At 34.8% G+C, this 25,823-nt stretch overlaps 1 protein-coding gene across 16 annotated transcripts in view; it reads left to right on the top strand.

Annotated features, from left to right (window-relative positions):
- FAM184A (family with sequence similarity 184 member A) overlaps window positions 1-25,823 on the top strand; it is a 76,853-nt gene that overhangs the window by 34,953 nt on the left and 16,077 nt on the right. For 10 of the 16 annotated variants that reach the window (XR_014690925.1, XR_014690926.1, XM_084513219.1 and 7 more), the window contains exons 6-12: window positions 431-553; window positions 2,593-2,754; window positions 5,414-5,535; window positions 5,709-5,859; window positions 16,457-16,498; window positions 21,341-21,553; window positions 22,839-22,992. Coding sequence is in view for 14 of the 16 variants with exons in the window: in XM_084513219.1 (XP_084369345.1) it covers window positions 431-553; window positions 2,593-2,754; window positions 5,414-5,535; window positions 5,709-5,859; window positions 16,457-16,498; window positions 21,341-21,553; window positions 22,839-22,992 (967 nt within the window). In the remaining 2 variants the exon portion in view is untranslated. Of the gene's footprint in view, window positions 1-430; window positions 554-2,592; window positions 2,755-5,413; window positions 5,540-5,708; window positions 5,860-16,456; window positions 16,499-21,340; window positions 21,554-22,838; window positions 22,993-25,823 lie in introns of all 16 variants that reach the window. The other 6 variants (XM_084513217.1, XM_084513228.1, XM_084513225.1 and 3 more) reach the window with 3 other exon arrangements.

Genomic DNA, 25,823 nt, shown 5'->3' with positions numbered 1-25,823 from the left:
TTTTCCTATTGTCTTTGCAGTTATGTGTAGGAGGTAAATGGTTGAAGGCCAACAGATAAGCATTATCAGTGTAATTTTATACAAAGTGAAAATTTTTTAAGTGTTGATGGATTGCGGAACTGTGAAAGTAGATGTAGTTTTAATGATTTTGCTAATTAAATGCAAAGTGAAACTAATCATTGAGAAGGAAGTCCTGTATGTCTTTATTTTGTGATTAATCAAGGATGTTAGATGACAAAATAAGATGAAAAATTAATACCTCTATTGTAAATGGAAGTAAATGTTCATGTTTTAACACTTCAAGGAAAGGACAATTCTTGCTTGAGATCAGGAATACTATTTGTGCAAAGAAGAAGAATTTTCATGTGGTATGCCTGTACTTTTTGATAACCTTATCACAGATGTTTAACATTTTTTCTTATTTCTGAAGGAGTTGGAGCAGCAGTTTGAGAAGGAGAAACTGCATTTGGAGGATGATAAGAATCAGCTTCGACAACAGCTGGAAAACCTGAGAGAAGAATTGACAACAAAACTAACATCTGCCAATCAGGAGGTAAGGCTTAACTTAATTGTATCAGCTAATAGTCCTGTGAATTAGATCACATTTAATCAATAATGAGCTTGTACTCAGTTTGCGCTTAGATTCCAGTGCAAAGCAAGGTCTACACTGTTCAGTCTGTGCAGAGCATTATTTCTATTTAAAGTGGAATATTCTTCAAGCATAAGTTACTCGACTCCTTCTGAGAAACGATTTTATAGTCTTCTACAAAATTAATAAAGCAAAAAAAAAAGTACAAAAATTTGACATAAATAGCTGTGCTTGTTTTTACTCTGCTTAACTTCACTTTAGCTACTAAGATCTCTCTATACAAAGTATGTTGAGACAAAGAGGGGAAAGAATAACTTGTAATTAAATCCACATTGGTTTTTAATTAACATACTGTAAATTTTAGTCAGCTTTCTAACTTGCAGATGGTCTTCATATATTTCCAGCAAAAGATGACATGCAACACTTCCTTATAATGAGCCAAATTATTTAAAACATATTGATATATGCAATCTGTGTTAAATGCATATCCCAATACACTTTTATTTTTGAGTTTATAATATTGACAATTGAGAATAGTTTCTCAGTGTGTTCACTGATCTGGAAGAAACTTGTCTGTGAAATGTCTGGCACATCTTTAGCTTATTTTTTATGTTTCTGCTTCTTCTTCCTTTTTTGTTTGTTTTAAGTTACAGACTTCATTTAACGGTAGGAATATATTTATCGCTTTCTGCAGACATTAACTCAGCATCTTTGCTGAAAAGGCTGTTTTTGAACCTATGCCATCCTGTTTTCTTTGTTGACAGATTTTTTTTTACAGCAACTGTCTTAGCCAAAGGACAAGGAAGATTCAAGCCTCATTAAGCCTATTCCTAGCATCAAGCTACTTAAGAAGGGCATCGTCTTAAATACTTGCCAGAAATTTCTTTGAGTGTTCTGATTAAGTCGATACCACCTTTTTCACATATTTTAGGATTAAGTTGCCTTTTTACTCTTTAGATTCCTAGGTTAATTCCTCTTTTATTTTTATTTTTTATTTTTATTTATTTTTATTTCTCCTCATTTCATCTTTGACCAGTCAAGATTTTTTAGAAAGGTTGTCTGTGTCTCTGATAGGGCCAGTTCTTAGACTGCCCTCTCCATGCACAGGATTTCTGATGGTTTTACTAAGGACCATTTTAAACAGCTTTCAGTACTTGCACATAATTAATAATTATATAATTATGCTAACAAACAGAAGAAGTAGTTAACGTTACCCAGAAACCCAAAGATAATGTTTTAAGACACTCATTCCTTGATATTTATATCAACATGAAGAGGCAATGAGGCTGTTATTTCTGAAAAAAACTTCTCTTTTGCTGCTCTTCTTGGGTCTCATCTGCCTGACATTATTCCACTTTTCTAGCCTATATATGAAAAAAAGTTTTTCCGTTTAATATGCAATGTTTAATTTCTAATATTCTTCCTTAAAGCAAAAGAAGTTTTGCTATTTTATTGTTATACAAATGGGAAACTGAAGTACAAACAGGTACACATAAATATATTTTTATGTAGCAGTTAGGGAAATAATCACATTTTAATTTACAGACGCTATATACTATTATAATTTACAGACTAATTTATGGACAGATAGCAATCTGAAAACAAATATAACCTGGTACAAGTCAATTTATCCATTAGATTAAAGCTTTTGTATTTAGAAATAGTGTTTCTTGTTAATTTAATTTGCATAAAATATGCTTTCTCACAGTAAAATTACAGGTAATTTCAGAACTTTTATGTAACCTCTTTCCTTTCCGAAGTGCTTCATTTATAAGTTGGAATTTTTCCTTGTAAAAAATCCTTTAATCTGAATCTTTGTTTGCTTTTCCAGTATTACAGGATTTTGTTTTTTAATACACAAACATTAAGTGATATTAAAGGAGAACAGGTTGTGCAAAGGAAAAAAAAAAAAAAGATTGGAATTAGAAATAGAAGAAAATGAAACCAAGCTGACTGGGCTGTTAGTAATAATTATATAAGGTACCATTTTTGATATGTTGTAGGTTTGTCGTCTGCAAGATCTTGTACGAAAAAGTGAACAAGGCCTTGGTACTGCAGAAGGACATATCTCCAGTCTTCAGGAAGCTCAGGAAATACTCCAGAAAGAACTAGAGTTAACAAGAGCAAGACTGCGTGAAACTACAGATTCATTGTATAATGTTGAGGTAACCATAGCATTGGAAAATAATTTGTACAAAGTACCATCACTGTGATTTCAGTCTTGTTATTGAAATGGCAAGACATGTTATAATGTACACGTTATTGAAGGAGCTATATGAACTGTACCTGCCATAGTAAGGCTGTACAAACTGTATTGAGTCATACTTCTCAGATGCCTGAGTTAACAAAATTTCGTGAAAAAGTGAAAAGGATATGTGTTACACCTCTGCTGTACTAGACAGTTTCATGTCTTGATGATAAACATGACCCAGAACACTATTGGCTCTAGAACTCATTGAAACATGTGCCTAAGACGGTTTTGCGGGTAAGCTCAGCACTCTGAACTCCAGGTAGTATGGCTACCATCACCTACTCGTACCTCATTAAAATCACATTAGAATGAGATACAAGATTACACTGAGAGGTGTTTTTTTGTTTGTTTGTTTTTAGTTATTATTTTTATAAAATTTTAAGAAAGAAAAGCTGTGATATGAATGTAAAATAATAGAACTGCAAGTTATCTGTCACTAGGTCATCTACTGACAAGAGGTGGGCCACAAAGATGATCAGAGGGCTGGAGAATGATGAAAGGCTGGGAGAGCTGGGGATGTTCAGCCTGGAGAAAGAGAAGGCTCTGGGGAGACCTCATTGCAGCCTTTCGGTACTTAAAGGAGGCTTATAAAAAGGATGGAGAAGGACTCTACTTGGGGAGATAATGATAGGACAAGGGGGAATGGCCTTAAACTAAAAGATGATAGATTTAGATTAGACATTAGGAGGGAATTCTTCACTGTAAGGGTAGTAAGGCATTGGCATAGGTTGCCCAGAGAAGCTGTGGGTGCCCCATCCCTGGAGATGTTCAAGGCCAGGCTGGATGGGGCCTTGGATAACCTGATCTTGTGGGTTGCATCCCTGCCATGGCAGGGGGTTGGAGTTAGATGGTCTTTAAGGTCCCTTCCAACCTAAGCCATTCTACGATACTTCAATACTGAGCATAACTTTTTTTCCCCCTCTTTCCTCAATGAACAAAGCACATTTACAAGATTACAGCAAATATTTGAAGTAAAGCAAAGCAAAAATATCCCTGAATCTGATTTCATACTGCTGTAATTTTCTTAAACAGAGCAGCTTGAAGCAGGATATTGTTATTATTTTTTTTCATCTATAGTCATATGATGTGCACCCTATTACAGTTTATAACTTCCTCTGTATTTTTTGTAATTTCTTTAAGTGTGCATACGAGCTACTACAATCTTACCTCTTCATTTATTCACATTTAAATATTCATATATAGCAGACTACTGGCAATAACATTTATCTTAAGAGATTTTCAAATCTATAAATGGACAAAATAGTACAGAAAAATTCTTACATGAAAAAAAAAAATAAATTTAGATGGCAATGTTTGCTTCTCATGAATGTAGCCAGCACTGCTGAAAAATATTCACAGAATCACAGAATTTTCTAGGTTGGAAGAGACCTCAAGGTCATCGAGTCCAACCTCTGACCTAACGCTAACAGCCCTCCACTAAACCATATCCCTAAGCTCTACATCTAAACGTCTTTTGAAGACTTCCAGGGATGGTGACTCCACCACTTCCCTGGGCAGCTTGTTCCAGTGCCTCACAACCCTTTCAGTAAAGAAGTTCTTCCTAACATCTAACCTAAAACTCCCCTGGTGCAACTTAAGCCCATTCCCCCTCGTCCTGTCACCAGGCACGTGGGAGAACAGGCCAACCCCCACCTCGCTACAGCCTCCCTTGAGGTACCTATAGAGAGCGATAAGGTCACCCCTGAGCCTCCTCTTCTCCAGGCTGAACAAGCCCAGCTCCCTCAGCCGCTCCTCGTAGGACTTGTTCTCCAGGCCCCTCACCAGCTTCGTCGCCCTTCTCTGCACCCGCTCAAGCACCTCGATGTCCTTCTTGTAGCGAGGGGCCCAAAACTGAACACAGTACTCGAGGTGCGGCCTCACCAGAGCTGAGTACAGGGGGACGATCACCTCCCTAGCCCTGCTGGTCACACTGTTAAGTATTCTTGTAAGCATGAATCTTGGTAGTACATAATACTATTTAGTATGGTAAAATTTGAACAGAAATTGATATGAAATCCAAAGTGTTTTTTGTTGTTGGTTTTTTTTTGTTGTTGTTTGTTTGCTTGTTTGTTTTTTCTATATTCAGAGTAAAACCCTGTTTCTATTGGTCAAGAAATAAAAAGATATATGAACTGTGTATCTAATCCAGATGGCTTGAGGTTTGTAATTCAAGTACTAATTGCTAATTAAAAGAAACATTAACAAGAACATGATGAACCTGAGCAGCCTGCTCTAATTTTGAAGTTAGTCCTGTACTGAATAGGATTGGAAGACCTCTTGAGATATCTTGTAACAAATTATTGTGTTTCCAAATAGCAATATTGGAAAAGATTATTTTCAAAATGACTTATTAGCAAATTCCTTTTAAAAACTTTTTAGAGGAGTACAGAACTGTGTTCCACAGGTATGAAATATCAGTGGAAGTATAGGCATTAATAGGTGAAATCAGGAACAACACAGTGAAAAAGTTATAGTCCAAAGCTTAAGATGTTTTTGTTATAAATACATAAATGTAAGGTTTGAAATACTTTTTTGCTGCTGATCAGTCTCTATTGTAAAGCTTGTGTTTGCAGGGAGAACTAGATCAGGAGAGACAACAGCACGAAGCAATGATTGCTGCCATGAGAGAAGAAGAAAAGTTCAAAGTTGACAGAATGGCTCGTGACTTGGAAATCAAATGGACAGAAAATCTTCGGCAAGTATTAATTTTTGTCTTTGTTTTCTTTAAATAAGAAATAAAGTAAGTATTAAGTACAAATGTAACAGCAAATGAAAAGTAAAACAAAGGTTTTTTTGGTATTATCTAAGCTTTTCCAGTTATTGCTAAATTTTTATTTTGCATTTTAGTTATTTGACCTTTATTTTTAGACAGGAGTGTAATAAGCTTCGTGAAGAGCTGAGGCTTCAACATGAAGAGGATAAGAAAGCAGCTATGACTCAACTATTGCAGCTGAAAGAACGTGAAAAAAATGCGGCCAGGGATGGATGGCAAAAAAAAGTTGAAGATCTTTTAGACCAGGTAAGTATAGTCTCTCTGAGAATTTGAAGGCCATTACAATTTGGTTTCTCATGCTTTATTACCAATTAGCTATATGAAATTGTTTGTGACATATGTCTTTGAAATGAAATTTGTTAGTGTAATGTTTTTTTAAGGCTAATCATTAATGAATGTTTTGAGTAATCCATGAAGATATCTTAAAATGATAAGAATGTTCTTCATGCTGAATGCAAATAAAACTTTTTGCAGATTTTTTGGAGGCAGTGGGAGTCTCACAACTTCACTGAAAAACTTTCTGATTCTCTCTGCTCACCTACTCTATTGTAAATATTTACCCAAGCTAATTCTTTGAAGTTGAAGTTATCTTATGTCTTTACAGTACAGACACTGTACAGGTCACTGAAAAGTCAAAACATCCCTCAGCTTCTACAACGTATTTCTTACAACTATGTCTTCTCTTAAGTAATTTTGGACATTATTTTGGGATAATTTTTTTTATAAATACTGGCTTTGTAATTGCAGCTCATATTTATCAACTCAGTTATGTTAGGTAATTCACAGAAAATACTTGCTTTGTACTTTTTCCAAACCATAAATGCGATAGTGCTTGTTTTGTTGGCTACGGTTTGAAAGAATAGCTGACAATGAACAAATAACATTTTAAAGCAAAAAAAAAAAAAAAAAAGGAACTCATCTAATGACTGTGATTTCACGGTGCTGCTTTGGGATGGCTTTAAATTTGTTGTCTAATTTGAGACGTTTAATAACTGAACGTGCACTTGATTACAGAGCTTCTTATATGAGCAGATAACAATGTGTTTTGCAGCCAAAGAAATTTAAGCTTTTAAAATCTTGTAGTCTAGGCTCATAAAAGCTGAAGGCTTTGAAAGTTCTTGGTGTGACACTTTTTACAATGTGAATGTAATAAAGGAATTGAATTCATTTAATGTCAAGTTTCACTTACTTGTCTTTAACCAAGCTTCATTTGTTCTATTTACTTGAACCTGTGAAGTGCATTTTTTACATGAGAGTACAAATAGAGAGTGGTATGTTAAGCTTTCAGTATTTTTAATATGTTTCTCTTTTCCTTTTAAAAATACCGTAATAAATCTAACCTACAGTTTCAGAAAACACATTTGACAAGCACAAGGTCCATTAAATTATTGGGAAGAGAGCAAAGTTCCGACTCATTTTTCTGCAGTTCAAACTTGTACATCTGAAGCATTTCCCTGGTCTATAGCAGCAGTACTATACAATGCTTTGTCAAAATAATACAAGAGCAAGGTCTACTGCTGTCTGCAAAATCATTTGTAAACTCTTAACTTGGCAGAAAATGTGGTCTGCCTATGCTCTTTATGTTTAGAAAGTGTCTGGAGCTATTGAATTCATAAATTAATTGCTCATCAGTATATTGCAGTAAAGGCCTTTCCAGAAAGTTCTAATGAACACTGGGGGGGGATTGCTTTTCTAAAAAAAAAAAAAAAAAAAAAAAGTGTGATAATGTATATTTGACAGATACAGTTTAAGTTTAAAGGACTTGAGTATCATTTTTTTGCATACTTGATAAAGTGTGATGTCCAGTGTGAAACAGTGATAGTAATATGCTTTTTAATTTTGATAATAACTGTGTTTCTTGATAAATTTACTATATGCTTTCATTCTTGTGGGTACATTGTTTTCTAATATGTATTGATGCATCTCATACTTGAACGAAAATGAGTTACAATGAAGTATAATACCTAAATTGAAGTATTGGAATGGTTATGTAAGCAAGGTTTTGAAAAAGCTGGTTTTAATGAATGGAGAGAAGAGAGACAGTGTAGTTATTTAAACTGTAGAAAATGTTATAGAATACTGTGTTATACACACAGTATGCCCATTTTGGGGTACTGCAGATTGGTGCCATAATAAATGAATGACAAGGGACAACTATAAATGGTGACAATATTAAAAAAAAAAAAAAAAAAAGTTGAATCCAACAACTTATGTCCATAAAACATGCTAAGATATTTTTAATGTTACACTAATTGCCAAATTTCTGTCATATTACAGTTGTTGCATATTTGATAGATGAGACCTAGTTTTAAATGAAGCAAGGTAATATTTTTGCTTTTATGCCAGTACTGCTAAGTAGTCTTTTATGGAATTGCATGTAGGATTATTGATTTTGTAACAGTAGAGTTTTGTTATGAGTAAAATAACTCCCTTGAGAGAAAATGCTTTTCAGCTGACCAGAAGTTTAAATGCCTTATTGCTGGTTGTAAAGCATCACTTAACATCTACAGTTAAGTTTCTGGTTGGTAAGTTAATTGGATCAGTGTCTAAAGACCAAGTGTGTATCTCTTTTTTCTGATATGAGCAATGGTTGTAGAAGACATAAAAAAAGAAAGTGCTTTGCCTTTATTTTTTCTCCTGCAAATTTTACCAAGTACTTCTATATCAATCCATGAGGGAGTATCTTCATGAAATATGTAGCAAAATCAGATGTGCTGGCTCTTTTCCATTTCTCTTAGCTGTGGAATGCACTTTTAATGTTTTTTCTTAAAAACATTTTACTGCTGAGAAGGCTTTACCACGAGCAAAATGGAAGAAATTTTCTTTTTTAAAGCATGAGTGTGTTCTCTGTTCTGCTGCTTCATGTTTTGCAACCTTCAATTTTGAGAATTTATGCTCAGTTCGACATGCATATTCCTATCTATTCCTATCCTATCTATTTATTTCTATATTCTTTATAGAATTTCTATATTCTTTCTATTTCTGTAAACTGAACCAGTTAATATGATTGTGATGAACTTTTCTATGTTTTAGCAAATACATGTATTGGTTCTCCTGTCTTCCTTACTTACCAGTAATACAAGTTCCAGTAAGTTGAAAGAAATTTTTATCAGTTTTTCCCCAATTCTGATGTATTTTCATACTATTATGTGACCAAGCATTAGCATGACATTATTTCTAACTTTGTTAACGTTTTGCATACAAAGATACCATCTTCTGTTAGTGGAAATAATAGTACAGTGAGAATGGACAAAAGTATACTACATACACTTGGTAGCCCTTTATTGTTTGTCCCGCTGCAAAGGTTTGCTACTGTTTTGAAAAAGGTTATGGAAACTTCATATTTGGAGTTTGTTTCTATTATGTTTTTTTGTTTGTTTGTTTGTTTTTTGTTTTTTTTCCTTTTTAAACAATCTCAAAATAAACATGAGAAACTTTTATTTATATCAAAGTATAAATATTTCATTTTGATGTAGATTTTATTCAAATTGCAATTTCTAGAAAAATTCATACTCTTTCACAGAGTCTTAAAAACAAGTTCTGGCCACTGAATGCAGTCTTTTTCACAAAACTGAGTGCTGTAGAAAAGTCATAGAGCTCCTATGCCCATCTGTAAATGACTGTTGTCCAGTTTACTACCTAAGGACATTTATTGCTAGGTCTTTATTTGCCTGTTGTGCTTACTGACATGCATCCACATAAGCAAAATCAGGAAATGCTACTTGCTTTCCTTAGCATGAGGATTAATGGCCTGTTCTACAGTCTTGGTAATCCTTGGCTTAGAAGATTTGCTGTTGAATGGATGCTGGAAATTTCTGCTAGAGAAAACCTGCTTATACTATATATCTGTTTCCTGAAGGAAGGAGGATTAACTTTGAGCACAGAATCATTTCATTCCTTTCACTTGATCTTCTCATGAACGCACTGTATAAATGTTTGTCTGTCAGAATTGGGCAGGATGTAAATTTCAAGCAACTTCTTTACTCTAACTCTGGTCATTCTTGTATTCAGTACTATCAGTAAGGCTAATATGACACCTAGTGGATGGTAAATGTCTCCCTATAAGGATTTGGGGCAAAAGTTAAAAAGTACTTACAAATATGAAATGCAAAAATTCAAGAGAGTAAAAAGAGAAATCATACCAAGGAGGGGACCTGGAACGCAGTTCAGGATAAAGTTGCATGCCTCTTCTTTAATCTGTAGATATTTATGTTTGCTTTTTTGTTGTTTGTTTTTCAAAGAGGCACCACTACCTGCAGCTCTGGGAAACTTTTCACAAGTGAGTGTAGCTCTTACTACTGTGGTAATAGGAGTCCCAGAGAATCAGGGGAGCTTTGGGAGTTCCTACCTAGGACCTCTGGTCCAGTTCCCGTAAGGACCCTGCCACTTAGCACTGACTCTCAGGAAACAGTACTTCAGTAATCTGAGTGGGAAACTATGCTTTAAGCAAATCAAAATTTATTGTATGTGAGCATATGAATAATAATGCAATCCAGAGTCACTGAAGCCTTCAGAGAACTGTCTCTTGAGAGTATTCCCCCTTCTTTAGCAATTGTCTGTACTCTTTAATAACAAAGCCTTGTTCCAGGATCCATATTCCATGCAGAGATGTGATCCTGGAGTTTAGTTAGTGTTTTTATCATATCCAGATTGGTCATTGTAGTTCTGTTTTCATTCAAACAAACATTCATTTCAAACAAAAATGCATGAGATCCAGCCAGCTGTACTATCTCTTTTTCTGAGCTTTTAGCTATGGTGGTGATTTTACTCTTTTGTTTAATAGATTCTGAATTTAACAGAGGAAATTCATTAAAGACAATTTAAAACTAAGAGCTACCCCGCAACAAAGACCAAAAAATCCCAGAACAAATCTGAGTTTTCAAAGTATTTTCACTGGGATATGATAGGAATACTAATAAATGTTTGCTTTGTTTCTCTGTTTAAGAATAAATGTGTTACTGGAATTCATTTTCATCTCTCTTTTGGTCTCATCTTCTTTTAATTTTTTCTCCCATGGTGTTGTGATTAGCTAAATTAAAAAGTACATCTAGTTTGTTTGAAATTGTGATATCTTCCTATCTAAAGAATCTTGTCTTTCTCGTCATAAACTTTTAATTGGAATTTAATGATATCAGTTTTGGTTTGGAAGTATTTGAGTTAGTAAATCTGAAGGAGACTGAAAGACTTTTTAATTTTACCTGTCAGTGCATGAAAAGAGCATTAAATTCTTAGTACAGTATGTAATTAATGATGCATGAGTCATAAAGGAATTTAGCTTGATGTTTGGAGCCAACACTTCCAAAACTTGTAAATAGAAATCTAAACCAAATCCAATGGTAATACCATTCTCCAAATCAAATTTTAATCTCATTTGCATATATATTTTTTTCCTCAATATAAAACCAAGACTCTGACAAGAACCTAGTTTTAAAGCATCTCTCTTAGCCTGTTTGCTCCAGAAGATAATTGCCCATATATTCACAGGTAAGTACTAACCATTTCCATGCCTTTGCATAGACCCAGGAACAGTAAAAATAGACACTGGAATTAATGACAAAGAATTTAATGGGTAGGACAACATTTGTTTGAGATTAGTAAGTGTATAAAACTCTAGGTAAAGAGTCTTTCTTAACAGATACCTCTGTGCTCTAGGAAATGCTAACCAAGACGCATGAATAATCTTTAAAATCCTGAAAGCATTACGATAAATAAGTAAAATGAAATGAAGCTCTGGTACCATTCAAGAAATTGTTTAAAAAAAATGTCAGTAGATGCAAATGATCTCTCTATTCAAAACTTTTTTTTCCTTGACCATTGAGCCTGCAGTTTGTCAGATAAAATGATCATAATCCAAAATTTAACAGGTAAAAATTTGTCAAAATACCTAATCATTTTGTTTATCGGCTTGATAGAATCCTACAACTAGAATAGGGAAGAGCTTAATCTTTTTAAAACAACAGAATGCTTACTACCTTGTGTTGCCTGGACACAGTGTCTTCACTCAGGGTTGCAGCAAAACCAGGAGGGAATCAGGACTAATTAGATCTCAGAGATATTTATACATTTTAGAATGCCTCATATATACGTCATTTTTCTCAGTAGAAAACTGTTGGGTTTTGACAGAGAGGAAGGGGAAGGGGCTCTAAATGCTGCTTTTTCTGATCAGCCAGACCAGGCAAACTTTGATGCAGTTTTTCCATTCCTAGTATGTCACAGGTCTACAAAATACTGAAGTAGGAAACATCTGCTTTCTAAATCTCTGCAGTCACCTGTCTTGTAAGCAGCAGGCAGCCAGAGACAGTAAATCTGCTATAAAATCAGTCTTTCTCTTCAAACCAAAGAAGTATCTCAAGAGAGTTTTGTTTATTATCACTATTTTGAGCTGGATAAACTGGACTTATGCCAAAGGTCCCTTCAGCTTCCTCAGTAGGCCCCTCAAAATAGTTTCTTTTACTAACATCATATGGGCACATATAGGTTTTCTTCCTCAAGAAGTTTAGCAGCATCAGAGGTCATTCTTAAAATGAGGCAATGATCTGGTAGTCTACATCTGCTCTGATACAACAGATAAAGTTATTTTTCCCCACTTAGGGTTTCAGGCTTCAGCACAACAATCTCTGTTGCTGAAGGTAATTTTGAAAACTCAATAAACCATATACTGAAGTCAGGTCTTGGCACGATATGACATTAAAATATCTTCAGTAGGTACAGTGAGAAAGTTACATAACTCATCTTTGAGTGACATGAAGACCGATGCAGAACTTCAGTGTCAAGCCTCTGTAATGTGGCTGAGGGTAATTTTTAGCCAAGAGAAACAGTGAAATAAGAGAACTTCCACACATCCAGTAAACTAATGTCTTGCAGGAAATAGTGCAACTGAATGAAAAGAGAAAAGATCAGTGGTGCAGTAAAACTCCCTTCTTGAGGAAAGTACAACAATAAGATCACTTGGTATAACTTCATGGAAAACTCAGCTCTTTTGGAGAGATTTTGAAACAGAGGTGGGAATACAAATCTACCATGTCTTGCATAATAGGTCTTTCAGACCTGTTCTTTAGCCCGCAGTGATCAGTGGGTTCTAAAGATGCAGCAACCTCTATTCTGTTCCTCTGGGTCACTGAAGTTCTTCTCTTGGTTATATCTGAGGATTAGTTGTGTGTCTCCCGAGAAGACAATGCTTCTGCAAAAAAAAAAGAAAAAAAAAAGGAGGGGGTGAGACAACAAAATACATGAAAGCAGCTAATAAATATAAAGATACCAAATAAATGTATGTATATCTGTGAAGCCTGACAGTTGAGCAAGTTTTTCTTATATTGCAATCATTTGTAATTATCTTACTTTCTTATATTACAATCATATCACAAACCTTAAATTCCAACATGTAGAAATAAGGAGGGTGATAGTTTGATAGTTAAATCCACGTTCTCTCTTTGCCCAGAGAAGCTGTGGATGCCCCATCCCTGGAAGTGGTCAAGGCCAGGTTGGATGGGGCTGTGGGCAATCTGGTCTAGTGGGAGGTGTCCCTGTCCATGGCAGGGGGTTGGAACTGGATGGTCTTTTAGGTCCTTTCCAACCCAAAGCATTCTATGATTTATTCCTCATCATTTTCTGATCACTTTTTCCTGTTGTAGAATAAAGAGAGTTAATAATTACACCTCCATTCTTTTTGCTTCTCATCAGTTTTTCCCCAGGTTATGGGCCATACTGTAGATGCAGTCACAATGATGTTTGAATTTTTATGGAATTTCTTAATGTTTACACTGGACTTATTTTGGTGTTCTCCATTCTAAATGTGTCCTGAATCCTTTTCAATACAGAGCTGTGTATCATTTTATTGCTACACATTTTGCTGAATTCAATCCCTATACTTACATAACTATAATTTGCTACTCTATCATGTATCCATTATATGAAAAGTATTTACTTGCCAATAAAGGATGAAAATAATAAATGGCTATCAGATTTAGTGTTAATCCTAGTGCATCCCTGTTTGATTTAAGTGATGATTCACCTCTTACCAGTTTTTGAGATTTATCATAGAATTATTAAGGTTGGAAAAGACCTTCAAGATAACCTGGTCCAACCATCCACCTACCACCAATGTCACCCACTAAACCATGTCCCTAAGCACCACGTCCAACCTTTCCTTGAACAACCCAAGGGATGGTGACACCACCACCTCCCTGGGCAACCTGTTCCAACACCTGACTGCTCTTTCTGAAAAGAAATGTCTCCTCATTTCCAACCTAAACCTCCCCTGGGACAACTGGAGGCCATTCCCACTACTCTTATCACTAGTTACCTGTGAGAAGAGGCCAACCCCCAGCTACCCACTCCTTCCTTTCAGATAGTTGTAGAAAGCAATATGGTTTTCTGAGCCTTCTTCTCTCCAGACTAAACAACCCTGGTGCGCTTAGCCATTCCTCATAGGACTTGTTTTCCAGGCCCCTCACCAGCTTTGTAGCCCTTCTCTGGACATGCTCCAGCACCCTGATGTCCTTCTTGTAGTAAGGAGCCAAAAACTGAACACAGTACTTGAGGTCTGGTCTCATCTTTTCCTTCACTAAGTTTGTATGAACATACTTTTTTTGGGGAATTAAACTCTAATGTGATAATAAATTGAATAACATTAAAAAAAAAAAGTCCTCAAGAATTGCTTCTGTGCAATAGCTTTTATCACTCAAGTTTGTAATCTTGTTGAAGAAAGAAATCGTGTTTTCTTTAGCAGGGCTTTTTCCATTGTTATGCTGTCTGAAATTCACCTTATTTTCACACTTGAAGTCTTTCTTTATTGATTCTTATATCATCTTTTCCAGTCTTTTTCTTTTTTTCCAAGATTGATGTTTAGTTAGCTGCCTATAATTAAATGCTTTTGAATAGTGCCATGATATTTAGAGATGTGAAGTACTTCAAGATTTGTGAAATACTTATGTACTTGAAGTTTTGTTAAAAAGTAATAAGCTATACATTTAATGTTCCTGCATGTCTTTTTGAAAACCTAGGAATGTCAAGTATAGTAGCTCAACTTTACAAATTTATTAAAATTATGTATACGTATATAGGTCTGTGCATGGTCTTCTTTCCACCCCTATAATCTTTGAATATTTCATACTTGCATACTTACATAAGACTATTACTGTTCTCATTTCACAGTCTGCAATGTGGGCTGCAGAAAGATTGCTTTGAGTCTCAGGTAGAAAGAAATCTGTAACAAATCCAAGTACTGAACTTAAATAGAGAGTGTTAGTCCAAAATCTTCACCAAAAATTCATTTTTCTTTTATCTGTTTTCCAGATCTAAAACTTTTAAACTTGGTGAAATCACATATATTAAAATGGCTTAAAAAAAATAAAATTATTATTTTTTTTAATTTAAAAGCTCTCTTTATTCTATTAGTGATAAGGCCAGTTTGACAGCAAAAAAGACCTTTTTTTTTTTTTTTCTTGGGAAATAAATGTTTTAATGTCTGAGCAGCAGGGGGCAATTTGTTCTTATTCATAGGCTAGAACTCAGAATATAGCTTCCAAAAGATATTTTTACTTGCAATTTATTTTCAATGTAGAACACAACTAAGGTTTCTACTTAATTAGCAAGAAATAATTCCTGCTCTTAATAGCTTCCAACTTAAACAAGCAAGACAGATGGGAAAGGAAGCAGAGAAAAAATTGTGGGTTTGCTCAGGTTGGCACTGGCAAAATTATTTGTTGAAGTCAGAACTCTTACATGGCAGTCTGTTGTCTTGTATGATGCCTCCTTGTTACAGTCTTGATTGTAACTTGGCTTTAATAATTTTAATAAAGTAATTTTGGATTTTCCACTATAATGTATTTTTATATTACTCCTTTTTGTAGATTCAGGAGAAGGAAAATATCTTCATTTTATATCTCGACAAAGTATTACCTAAAAGTTCCCAGGTTAAGTCTTCCAAACTGGTGTAAAAATACATGCTGTCTCCTTGAGAAAGCCATCTTCTTGACTGACCTGTGCCAAAAGGAGAGATTGGTCATGCTGGATTTAAATTGTTTTCACTTCATTTCTGATGATTCTGTTGCATGTGCACCTTTCTGTGTAATTCATATATATATATATATATATATATATACATGCAGGCATTTTATATATTTATATATGAGTGATATATAAGAATTGTATAACCAATATTTTATCTTGAACATTTATTAGCGATACATTTCTATTTTTGTTTTTCATTAATAATCAACACCACTATAAGGCGGTACAATAAGGAATTTTGATAAAAGCTTTCAGGAAAAGTCTTTTATTTGCCCATCTGTTTCTGAATTTTAAGAAAAAATACTTTAATATTAATATTTGTCTTCATTACAGCCTAAAATTGTTTTCTGCCTTCCAGCAGTGAAATCTGATCTTTACATTTGATATGCTTGTGCTTTCAGAGACACAGCTGACTGTTGATTGAGTCCTTATATAACATACTTTCTAACAGTAATGCAAATTGGTGCACTTAATGGTCTCTCCCCAGAATTGCTTCCATAAAGGAGAAGAGAAAGCAGCTGGATAATTCCCAAAATGTTCAGCTCTATAATATAGGAGTCTATTGCAGCATTATGTTGAAGAGATAATGCTATCCTGTATGTTCAAAGCCTAATGCAGGAAAATTGATCATTCTGTTAGACGTTCAGTAGTTTATATGTGAAGTCAAAGCAATGTGTTCATTTAAATTTTTTCCAAATGGTTTTCAACTTAGTTTTTCCCTGGTCATATTATAATTAATGTTCTATGTTTTACTCTCCCTTCTTTATCCTTTTTCTTTCACTTAGTTGATTTCTGAATGTTTCCCTTTATTCCTGTGATCTTTTCTTCATAGCGGCACTGTCTTGGTGAAGCTTTGCATAAATCTATCAGCAATGTAAGTGATTTGCACTTACAGCTTGTAAATAGGGCATGTTTGCACTAATAAATTTGCATAACCTGTAATACTGCTTTAAAGCTTTAGCCTGTGAAATAGAACACGTAACAACATTTGAGAGGAGAACATGTTTGCCACTAGTTATCAAAAGCTTGTGTTCTGCATCCATTCATCTGTGTAAATGTACATATCACTGGACATCAAACATTACATACATATTCATAATATAAGCAATATTTTTATGTCATCATTAAAGCAAGCAAGCTTGTGGGCAGTGCAAATGTGTATTGCGGAGCTTTCTACAAAGCATGAGATTGATGCTGTATCATAATTTGCAGTTTTGCGGTGCAAGTTATAGTTGTAGCCAGAATTTTCTTTCTATTTATTTTTATTTTTTAAATTCTTAACAGTATTTTTAATTTGCTGAAAACTTTAGATAGAAGTATTGGAAGTTCAGATAACAGTATTCAGAGCTGTTTTCTTTTGAGTCTTCAATACAGTAATATAGAGAGGCAAAGCTCCAAAGACATGTAAAGGGATGCACTTAAGAATATCTGTATATGTATTATATAATCAAAACAGCACTTAAAATTATGTACCTTTTAATTTTTAAAAAGATTTTTTTTAAAATAACTCTTTTAAAACTATTGTATATGTTTTCAACAACAACAAAAATAAATCCTTATTAGCAATTAGGGTAGTAGACTAATCTGAGTTGGTTGTTAACTCTCACTGTCCTGTATTTTTTTTATAGTCTATTGATGCAAATAGGCATCTCCAGAGATTAACTCATTTCAGTCTGTGGTTTTGCAGTCACTTTAATCTGGTGGAAGTGTGAACTGCTCTTGAGAAGGGTGTTCCTGATCTCTTCTAAGATAACTTCCTGACCAGATGTTGGACTTCTCCCAGACATTTCAGTTAAAATGTTTCATGCATTTCCAAGAAAGGAATTAAAGAAAACTGTTTTGATCTTGCTTAAAATGTTTATAAATGGTACAGTGTTAACTATTAGAATGTGGGTCAGGGACTTAAGTAGGAGAGAGATTTATCCTGAAGCCCAAAATATGCTTTTTCTTGGCATCTTCATAAAAATCCATATCAATTTGAATTGATTCCAGTCAATTCCATTTGAATGTTATCCTGACAGGGCAATGGTGAGAAACCTGAGGGACAGAAAGGAGACAAGGACAAATAAGACTGGACAGAACTTCTGTCTAGTATCTCAGTGTTTCTGTCACAGGTAATTGGAGGAGGGCTATCTAATTAAGAATTGTGGATTTCCCTTTATATCATTTTTTAAGCAGTAATTTGTATATAGCGTTCCCAACAAGTGCAAAGAATTGGACTGAGTAATCTCTTAAGACTATCCTAACTTACACATGCCTATGATTCTAAAAACAGTTAGGAAGAAAAAAGTTAGGAAGAAAAAAATTAGCAAAAGAAGGGAAAAAGCAAGGGGAGAGATACTGGAGTACTGAATGGATTGAAGACAAGGAGTAGCTAGAGCCAAGTTGGCATACTGACCTTAGTGACCTTGGGGAAACAAGCAAACAAAAATGCATCCTGAGAGTTTATGGATGGTGGTTAAATAGGAACAGATATAACTGAAAGAAGTTCAGGAGTTATCTAAAGGCACAGAGAGAAAAATAGACCTCCAATCAGGGTGTGTTTTTTGCTAGGTGGTAGTGTTGCAGAGAAAAAGTAAATAAAGGCTTACAGATGGAAAGAAGGACCAAAGTAAAGAAAAAAAAAGGGGGGGGAGGACCTCAGAAAGATAAGAGAACAGACAAAGGCCCAACTGTGAATAAAAACAGATGGGGATGTGAGATCAATGGAGAGTTTAGATAAAGTGCCTGGATTTTTTATTTTTTATTTCCTGGAGGAAAAAGACAATCATAGAATGGAATCATAGAATGGCCTGGGTTGAAAAGGATCATCTAGTTTCAACCCCCCTGCTATGGGCAGGATTGCCAACCACTAGAGCAGGCTACCCGGAGCTGCATCCAGGCCTTGGCGTTGAATGCCTCCAGGGATGGGGCATCCACAACCTTGCTGGGCAACCTAATAGCACAATACATGAAAATACCACATACATGAAAATTCAGAGTTGACTATGCTGCTAGTGGTATGGTGCAAATCGATCTCATCAGTGGAGTGGAGTTCTGGGGTTGCAGAGAAAGAATACCATATGTAGTTGCGTTATTGGCTTGCTTGACCAGCACGGCAACCCTAGCCACGGTATGCTGAAAGGGGTCAGCTGAGTAGTGGTGAGGATGTTGAGCAAGCTGGAATGCCATGACACAAGAGAGAATTTTTTTTGCATAGTTAAGTAACAGGTTGAAAGATACGAATTAAATACAGTATTACCACAGTGAAGTTAAATGATCAGTGGAGTTCTACAGATGTTCAATATACTTTATTTTTCAGATTGCTTATTAAAAAAAAAAAAAAGAAGAGGGAAAGTTTGCAGCTAATACAAAGCTATTCAGGGTAGGAAGGACAAAAATGGTTGAAGACTTGTAGATTTGTAAAAAGCCGAAGGGACTCAACAACAAAATGACAGATGAAATTTGGTGTAGATAATTGCAGTGATGCATAAGGAAAAAAAAAAAAAAAAAAAAAAAAAAAAAAAAAAAAAACACAAATTCTAACTTATTGTATTAAATGATGAACTTTGACTTGACAGTTACAACTAAAGAGAGTGATTTGGGGATACTGATATATAATCCCATAAGAATATCACCTCAGTGCTTAGTAGCAGTCATACAAGCCAATAGAACATTAGGAATATAGCAGAGAAAAAGAGAACAAAGTCTGTAAAATCATGCCACTATATAAAAGCAGAGTTCACCTTCATCTTAAGTACCTTACCTTCTGGACACCTAATCTGAAAAAGAAATAGTAGAAAAGAGGCAAAAGTAGGACAAATATGATGATAGCTATGAAATAGCTTTCATACAAGGTGTGACTCAGTAAGCCAAAACTGTTCTGTCTAGAAAAGAAAGTAAGGAGGGATATGATGGAAATCTACAGAAAGATTAGTAGAATAAATGAAAAAAGGAACTTCCAATTTCTTTCTATTACAGGTGTAATATGCATGTCTACTGAAATGTGGGAATTACCACAGGTTTTTGTGGTTCCTAAAAGCTTACATTGATTCAGATAGCAGTTGTATTTAATGGATCTTTCTGCCGTGAATTTGTCCAAAAATACATCTTGAGGTTTAAGAAATAGCATCTAGTAGATGCTAGTAGATTTTAGAGTTATGATCCCTACTTTTATGTCTTAGCCTGGGTAACCAGGGTTGGCCATTTCTGGAGTGTGACCTCTGGAGTCAAACCTCTGACTATGCGATTTGTATGTCACATTTATATTTAATGTAGCCAGTAGAAGGTTTTGCGTGTATAGTTCAGATTACAGAATGCAGTGTAGGCCTTTGCATAGTTCTTCACTTAGAAATTCAGCATTATTTGAAGTAAAATACTGTTGATATAGGTTGCATGGAAGCTAGTGTATATATCCCCAGAAACAAAGACCTGGTGATTTTTAAGTGCAACTAGCCGTGGTCATTTCATTCAAATTAATTTGCTTGTTTTGTTTTAGTGCTAATTTTACTTTAAGTGTAGCTTCTTTCTTTCAAATCTGCTTAAGCTATGTCCTTCTGAAAAATAAAACATGTTCAATAACAATGTTCATGCTGCAAGTTGTCCCTGGTATGCTGCTATTAATTTTATGTTAAGTGGTGGGTTTTAATGTTCTGTAAATCAATAAATTGATGTGCAATGTCTTAATTAATTTGTCAAAATTAACTGTAAGATGCTGAATCAAATGACACTATCAGACTTTTCAATTCTAATTAAATTCTATGTAATGCTCTGAAGCTTGTAAAATATCCTTATTAATTTAAATCTTTTGTCATGTGACAATTTTATTTTTCCTTCCTTTGAGTCATTGCAACAAAATTCTTTTTTTGTAAAACGTTGTTTTCAGAATTGGAGAGTGTATCTCTGTTGTTTGCCTCCAAAGGAAATAGAGATTTAGTATTTTCAGTCTGGAAAGATGCTCTCTGATGTGAAGAACCAAGTATATAACATTATCACAAGAAGAAAATGGAACTTTTTCAAGGAGTGCAGTGTATTCAAATGTATTAAGATACTTGTTGGGTGAAAAGCATCTGTAATATCAGGTATTTCTAAGATGAGTACTTGTGACTCAAACTGCTTTGGCATTAGTTGAAAATGAGCAGAAAAAATCACTCTCATATCATTACTGAGCCAACAACAACAATGGAAAAAAGATCTATCAAGTGCAACATTTTGCTTTTCATGTAGTAGTTAAATGCTACCATTTCTTTTTAAATCAGAAAACTACCAGTAAGATAGGACCATACAGTATCAAAAGATATAAAAATCCATCAATCTCGATGGCACAGGCTATCCTCCCCTATCAACTGCAGGATTTTCCATACAGAATTGATGTGATCTTCATCTGAAGAGCAGCTTATTTTAACAATCAAACATTTAATCTCGGACTTTGATAGTGTCATTTCTATTGATCTTTGCACAAAACCTAGAAGTAAATTTTGATGATTCAGCCATGAACAATCATGTAGCTAGTGCTGTAGTATCAACTTACAAATGTGAGAACCCTTACAAAAAAGCTATCTACATGTAATGATTACATTCCTGAGGTATAACTTTAACGAGAAATTCAATGGATGGATGACATTGCTTGTCCCTCTTATTGTTCTGTTTAACTTTCAAGTGTTTTCTTCTTTTGAATGTTTCTGGGAATTTGTTTTACTATTAATGACTAATTGGTATTTGCTGTTCTGTGGGTTAGATCTCCTTGCTGAAGCAGAATCTGGAGATGCAGCTTTCCCAGTCACAGAGCTCTTTGCAACAGCTACAAGCCCAGTTCAGTCAGGAGCGACAGAGGATGACTCAGGAGATGCAGGAATTAGAAGAAGAGCATCAGCAAAGGCATAAGTCACTTCAGGAGGCCCATATCCTTGCCTTTCAAAATATGGAAGAAACAAAAGAGCAAGAACAAAAGGCATGTTCATATGGGTATTCTCTATTATGTAGAAAATGTTATGTACTGAGAGGGAAATACTAAAGACTAAAAACTAGTCTAGTAAAACTATTTGCATAACTACTGAATTTGCTTTTCAGATGTTGTATTTTATAGTAACATTTTTATCTAGTTAAATCTGATTAAGACATTGAAAGTCATTTCTTATACTAGCATTATTTCACATCTTGCTTTATACTCTAGCAGCATGTTGGTATTTGTGTATATATATATATGCTCATAAATACTCATGTATGCAGTCACATATATATATATGTATTGTGTGTGTGTGTATATATATATATATATATATATATATATATATATAAAATAATTACCAACACACATTTCTTAACAGTAGTTTGAGATGGTCATCTATAAGATTATATTCCAGGTTTGATTTGGAAGAGGTGTCTTTTCTCCATTATATTTACCCAATTTTATGTGTTTTCTGATATTTCCTGTTGATTTACTCCTTTTGTAATGTATTCTAAATTTTCATTGTGTTAACAATTTGTATAAACTGTTTTGCAACTTGTAAGATAGTTTTTACATCTAGAATAATGTCATGCCTAAGATACTTTGTTTAAACCCCGACTAAACCTGCTTTAAAATAGAAGTGTTGACAAGGCATTGTACTTAAATAGGGTTTGTGTCTTTATGGTTTTGTCTTTTTTCAGTTCAAATCTGAGGTGTACCTTTTCAATGAATATACCAGTTGTCCCCACATACTTGGTTCACATCATAGAATGGTCTTGGAGCACTTGCTCCATTCACTGTGTTCAAAATGAAACAAGACGATGTACTCCAGGAGCATTATGCTTAGTACACATTAATGGGGAGTAAAAATGGGTGTTACTGGGGAGCAAACACTCCCAAAAGTCTTATGTGTACAGTAGACCCATCTATGGATCTGTCTAGTCTAATTGTTAGCTAATATAAACATGTAAACATAGTTTTAAAAAAAAAAAAAAACAAACATAGTTTCTTTGTTGTTATTTTTGTTTTTAAAGTTTTCTAACTGTGAGCAGAACAGTTGTTTTGAACACAGGTAATCTTGATAACCAGCAGACCTTGAAAAATTATAGTAGCAGGACAACGTAGTGAGAGAAGAAACTATGAGCAATATCTGTGCTTTTTTTAGTAATTTCTAGAGTATGCCAGTGCCTGTTTTTGTTTTTGTTTGTTTGTTTTGCTGCCAGTTGTTTAATATTTTATAATTCCCTAGGCTGCTATAGAATTAATCTTGTTCATTTGTATTTCATAGGCATTAGAAGAACGTTTACAACAAAAGCATTCAGAAGAACTTCAGGCACTCAAAGAAACACACAAACAAGCCATGGAAGGTTTCAAATTGGAGATGGAACAGGAACTTCAGACTCTACGATTTGAGCTGGAGGATGAAGGAAAAGCTATGTTAGGTACACTGTCTTCAAATTTGCAGATGGGTCCAAAACCAACATTTCTACTCATACAAGTCTACATGTGTGTGCGCACGCACACAAACACACGTACATATGTGTATTGTAACACTGTAGTGTATCTGGGTGTCGTTCAAATTTGACCTAATTGTTCCTCTTAAAATCAGTATAAGCTTTAACAGGTAAGTCAAAATTGTTCACTTTCAAGAATCATACTCTTAATTTTTTTGGAAGAAGTAAGCAATGAAATTTCATAATGAATATTTTGGAAATTAACAGAGTATAGAATAGAAGCAGCAGGGTAGTTGCTTAGATTTCTTTGTGTATTGATTTTAGGAGTATGATCCCTAGCACTCTGTCTCTATAGGAAATAAATATTTGAGTCAGGTAATACACTGATACATTGAATTACAGGTTAGATTGTATTTTGTACTGCAGGAAGGGTTCAAGCTATAAGATGCAATACTTCAGCCAGTTTAAGGAATGTGAAACAACAAATAAGACAAAACATAAGAAAACTTATGAGAGTTTTATAAGAGTTTGTTCCTTGTTTATTTTCTTAATAATGAGATGAAATGTCAATTTTTTGTGTTTGAAAAAGGAAGCATTTTTTCACAAGCAAATTGTGATCTTTGAACGCATAATCTCAATCTAGTATATGCAAGATAGATGCATATAGATAGATGAGATAATGTGATAATTATAGAAAGGACAGAGATAACATGCTTCTACTCCACAACACTTGGATACTTCACAGTTTTGTGTTTTTGCTGGATCTAAAATTCAAGCAACCCCCACACACACACACAAGCACACTTTTTCTGCTGACAAAAAGAGCACAAGTCAGTTTTGGAACGGAATTGGAATGAGGCAAGGAAGATGTCTTGGTAGACAGACTTCAAGAATTTCACATGTAAAAGAAGGTTTTATGGAGGAAAACAAATGTCTGTGAGTGGTAAGGTTTAAAGAATACTGACAGTGGTATAACACAAAATGGTGAGGATTGAGGAATTCCAGAAAGAAACTTCACAGAAGTAGAAAGAGTGGCCTGATACCTGGCATTGATGTCAAAGGCAAGAAGACTGCAGTACAAGGTAGTATGGAAGCAGGAAATGCAGAAGAGAAGACAAGGAGGATGTCTGTTGAGGCATTTTGGAAGTCTGGAATGTAGAAATTACAAGGGTAGCATGAAAAAAACAAACAAACAAACAAACAAAAAAGTAAAGATAAATTGCATCACTCCAAGCAGGAGATAAGTACACAGAAGGGATTTTCTTTTCAGACAGGAAGGAAAAGTCAAATTTTAGAAACAATGCAGAGAAAGAGCTACAATAAAAAAGACATGCATGTCTTTTTTATTTGTTAACAGCAGCCAAAAATGGTAGATATAAGCCTTAAAACAAATAGTTAAATATATGTTGAAATAAATGTTTTTCTAAGGGCTGTGACATTTCACTGATGTTTTCTATCTAACCCCTGCTTTCTTTGTCCATGTTATGTGTCAGGAAGTTATCACTGGGAATGCAGTGGTTTTTTTTTGTGGTGAGGTACGAACATATCTCCTCTGAGAAAACGAACATCTTATCTTGTACAATGCACATCTGAATAAAATTTCCCTCATGTCAGTGTCTCTGTTCCCAGAACTCTATCTTCTTGTACCACCTGAGCATCTGTTCCACTTCATTTAGCTCCGTCTTTCTACCAGAAAATAAGAAAGGAGACATCCTGTAGTTAGAGAAGTTTCAGCTAGACGTTGGAACTCATCAAATTTGGACTCTTGTCTGTTTTTGTTTGCAGTCCCTGACCCACTATTTGGAGTGGACTTACACTGTGGTTAGTTTTGACCAGTTAACATCATTTTACTGTCTGGAGAAGATTTCTGAAGAATGTATTTAGGAGAACTCCCACCAAATAGGAGTAATTGTTTTATCTGGATGGTATTTAGTTTCTGCATCAGTATTTCAACCACTGTCCTTTGTAGCCATAGAAGCATAACTTTGTATCCTCTGTCACATTATTACTTGCAGTCGCCTCTCACAGATAAGTCCTTTGTAAATGTAGGTCTGTAGTCACGAAGTGTATGAAGAGTTGAAGCTTAATTTAAGTGAAACTGTGAGACACTGAAATCCAGAACTACAGTCCCGAGAAGTATAGTTTCCAAAACACTAAACTCTCCATCTCTTGAGAGGAGACAGGAGAAAAAAAAAAAAAAAAAAAAAAAAAAAAAAAAAAAAAAAAGGAGAGAGAGAAAAAAAAAAACACGTTTCAGGTTTGTTTGCAAAGTTTAGTTAGTGCCAAAAATGCTGTTTGTACATGTATTTGTAGAAGTGCCTTCTATCTGAGCAGAGGTGAGCAGTTCAATGACTGTTACCTGCCTGAGCCTACCTACAAAGCAGATTCTCACACTCAAGGGTCTCTGAGACGGCCTTCCACCCCCAGTATTGACAGGCAAGCTCCTGTTATAATTTACTTGGGTAGATATTGCTCAGAAAGCACAGAACCCACAGGCAGTTCTATTCAGGATGATGGTGCTGGTGCCTCTCTCTTGTATAACAGTTTACTGCACAGAGCAGTTCTTTCCCAGTTAAAGCAGCACTGGGTGGCTACACACACTGTGTCTGTTCTGTGGAGCTGAAACCAATTTTCAGTGAGTAAATGAAGAGTGATCATTCTGTTTAATTTGTTGGTTCTCCAATTGAGAAGTGGAGCTATTCAATAAACCTAGCAAAAGTTAAAACAAAATAATGTACTTTTTCATACAATGTGGAATGGACCTGTAGAATTCTATACCAGAGGACATTTTAAAGTGCTTTCAGAATGAACTGGACAAT

Source organism: Aythya ferina (assembly GCF_964211825.1).
Source record: "Aythya ferina genome assembly, chromosome: 3".
Lineage (NCBI taxonomy): Eukaryota > Metazoa > Chordata > Aves > Anseriformes > Anatidae > Aythya > Aythya ferina.
This window is presented reverse-complemented; position numbering and strand designations above follow the sequence as displayed.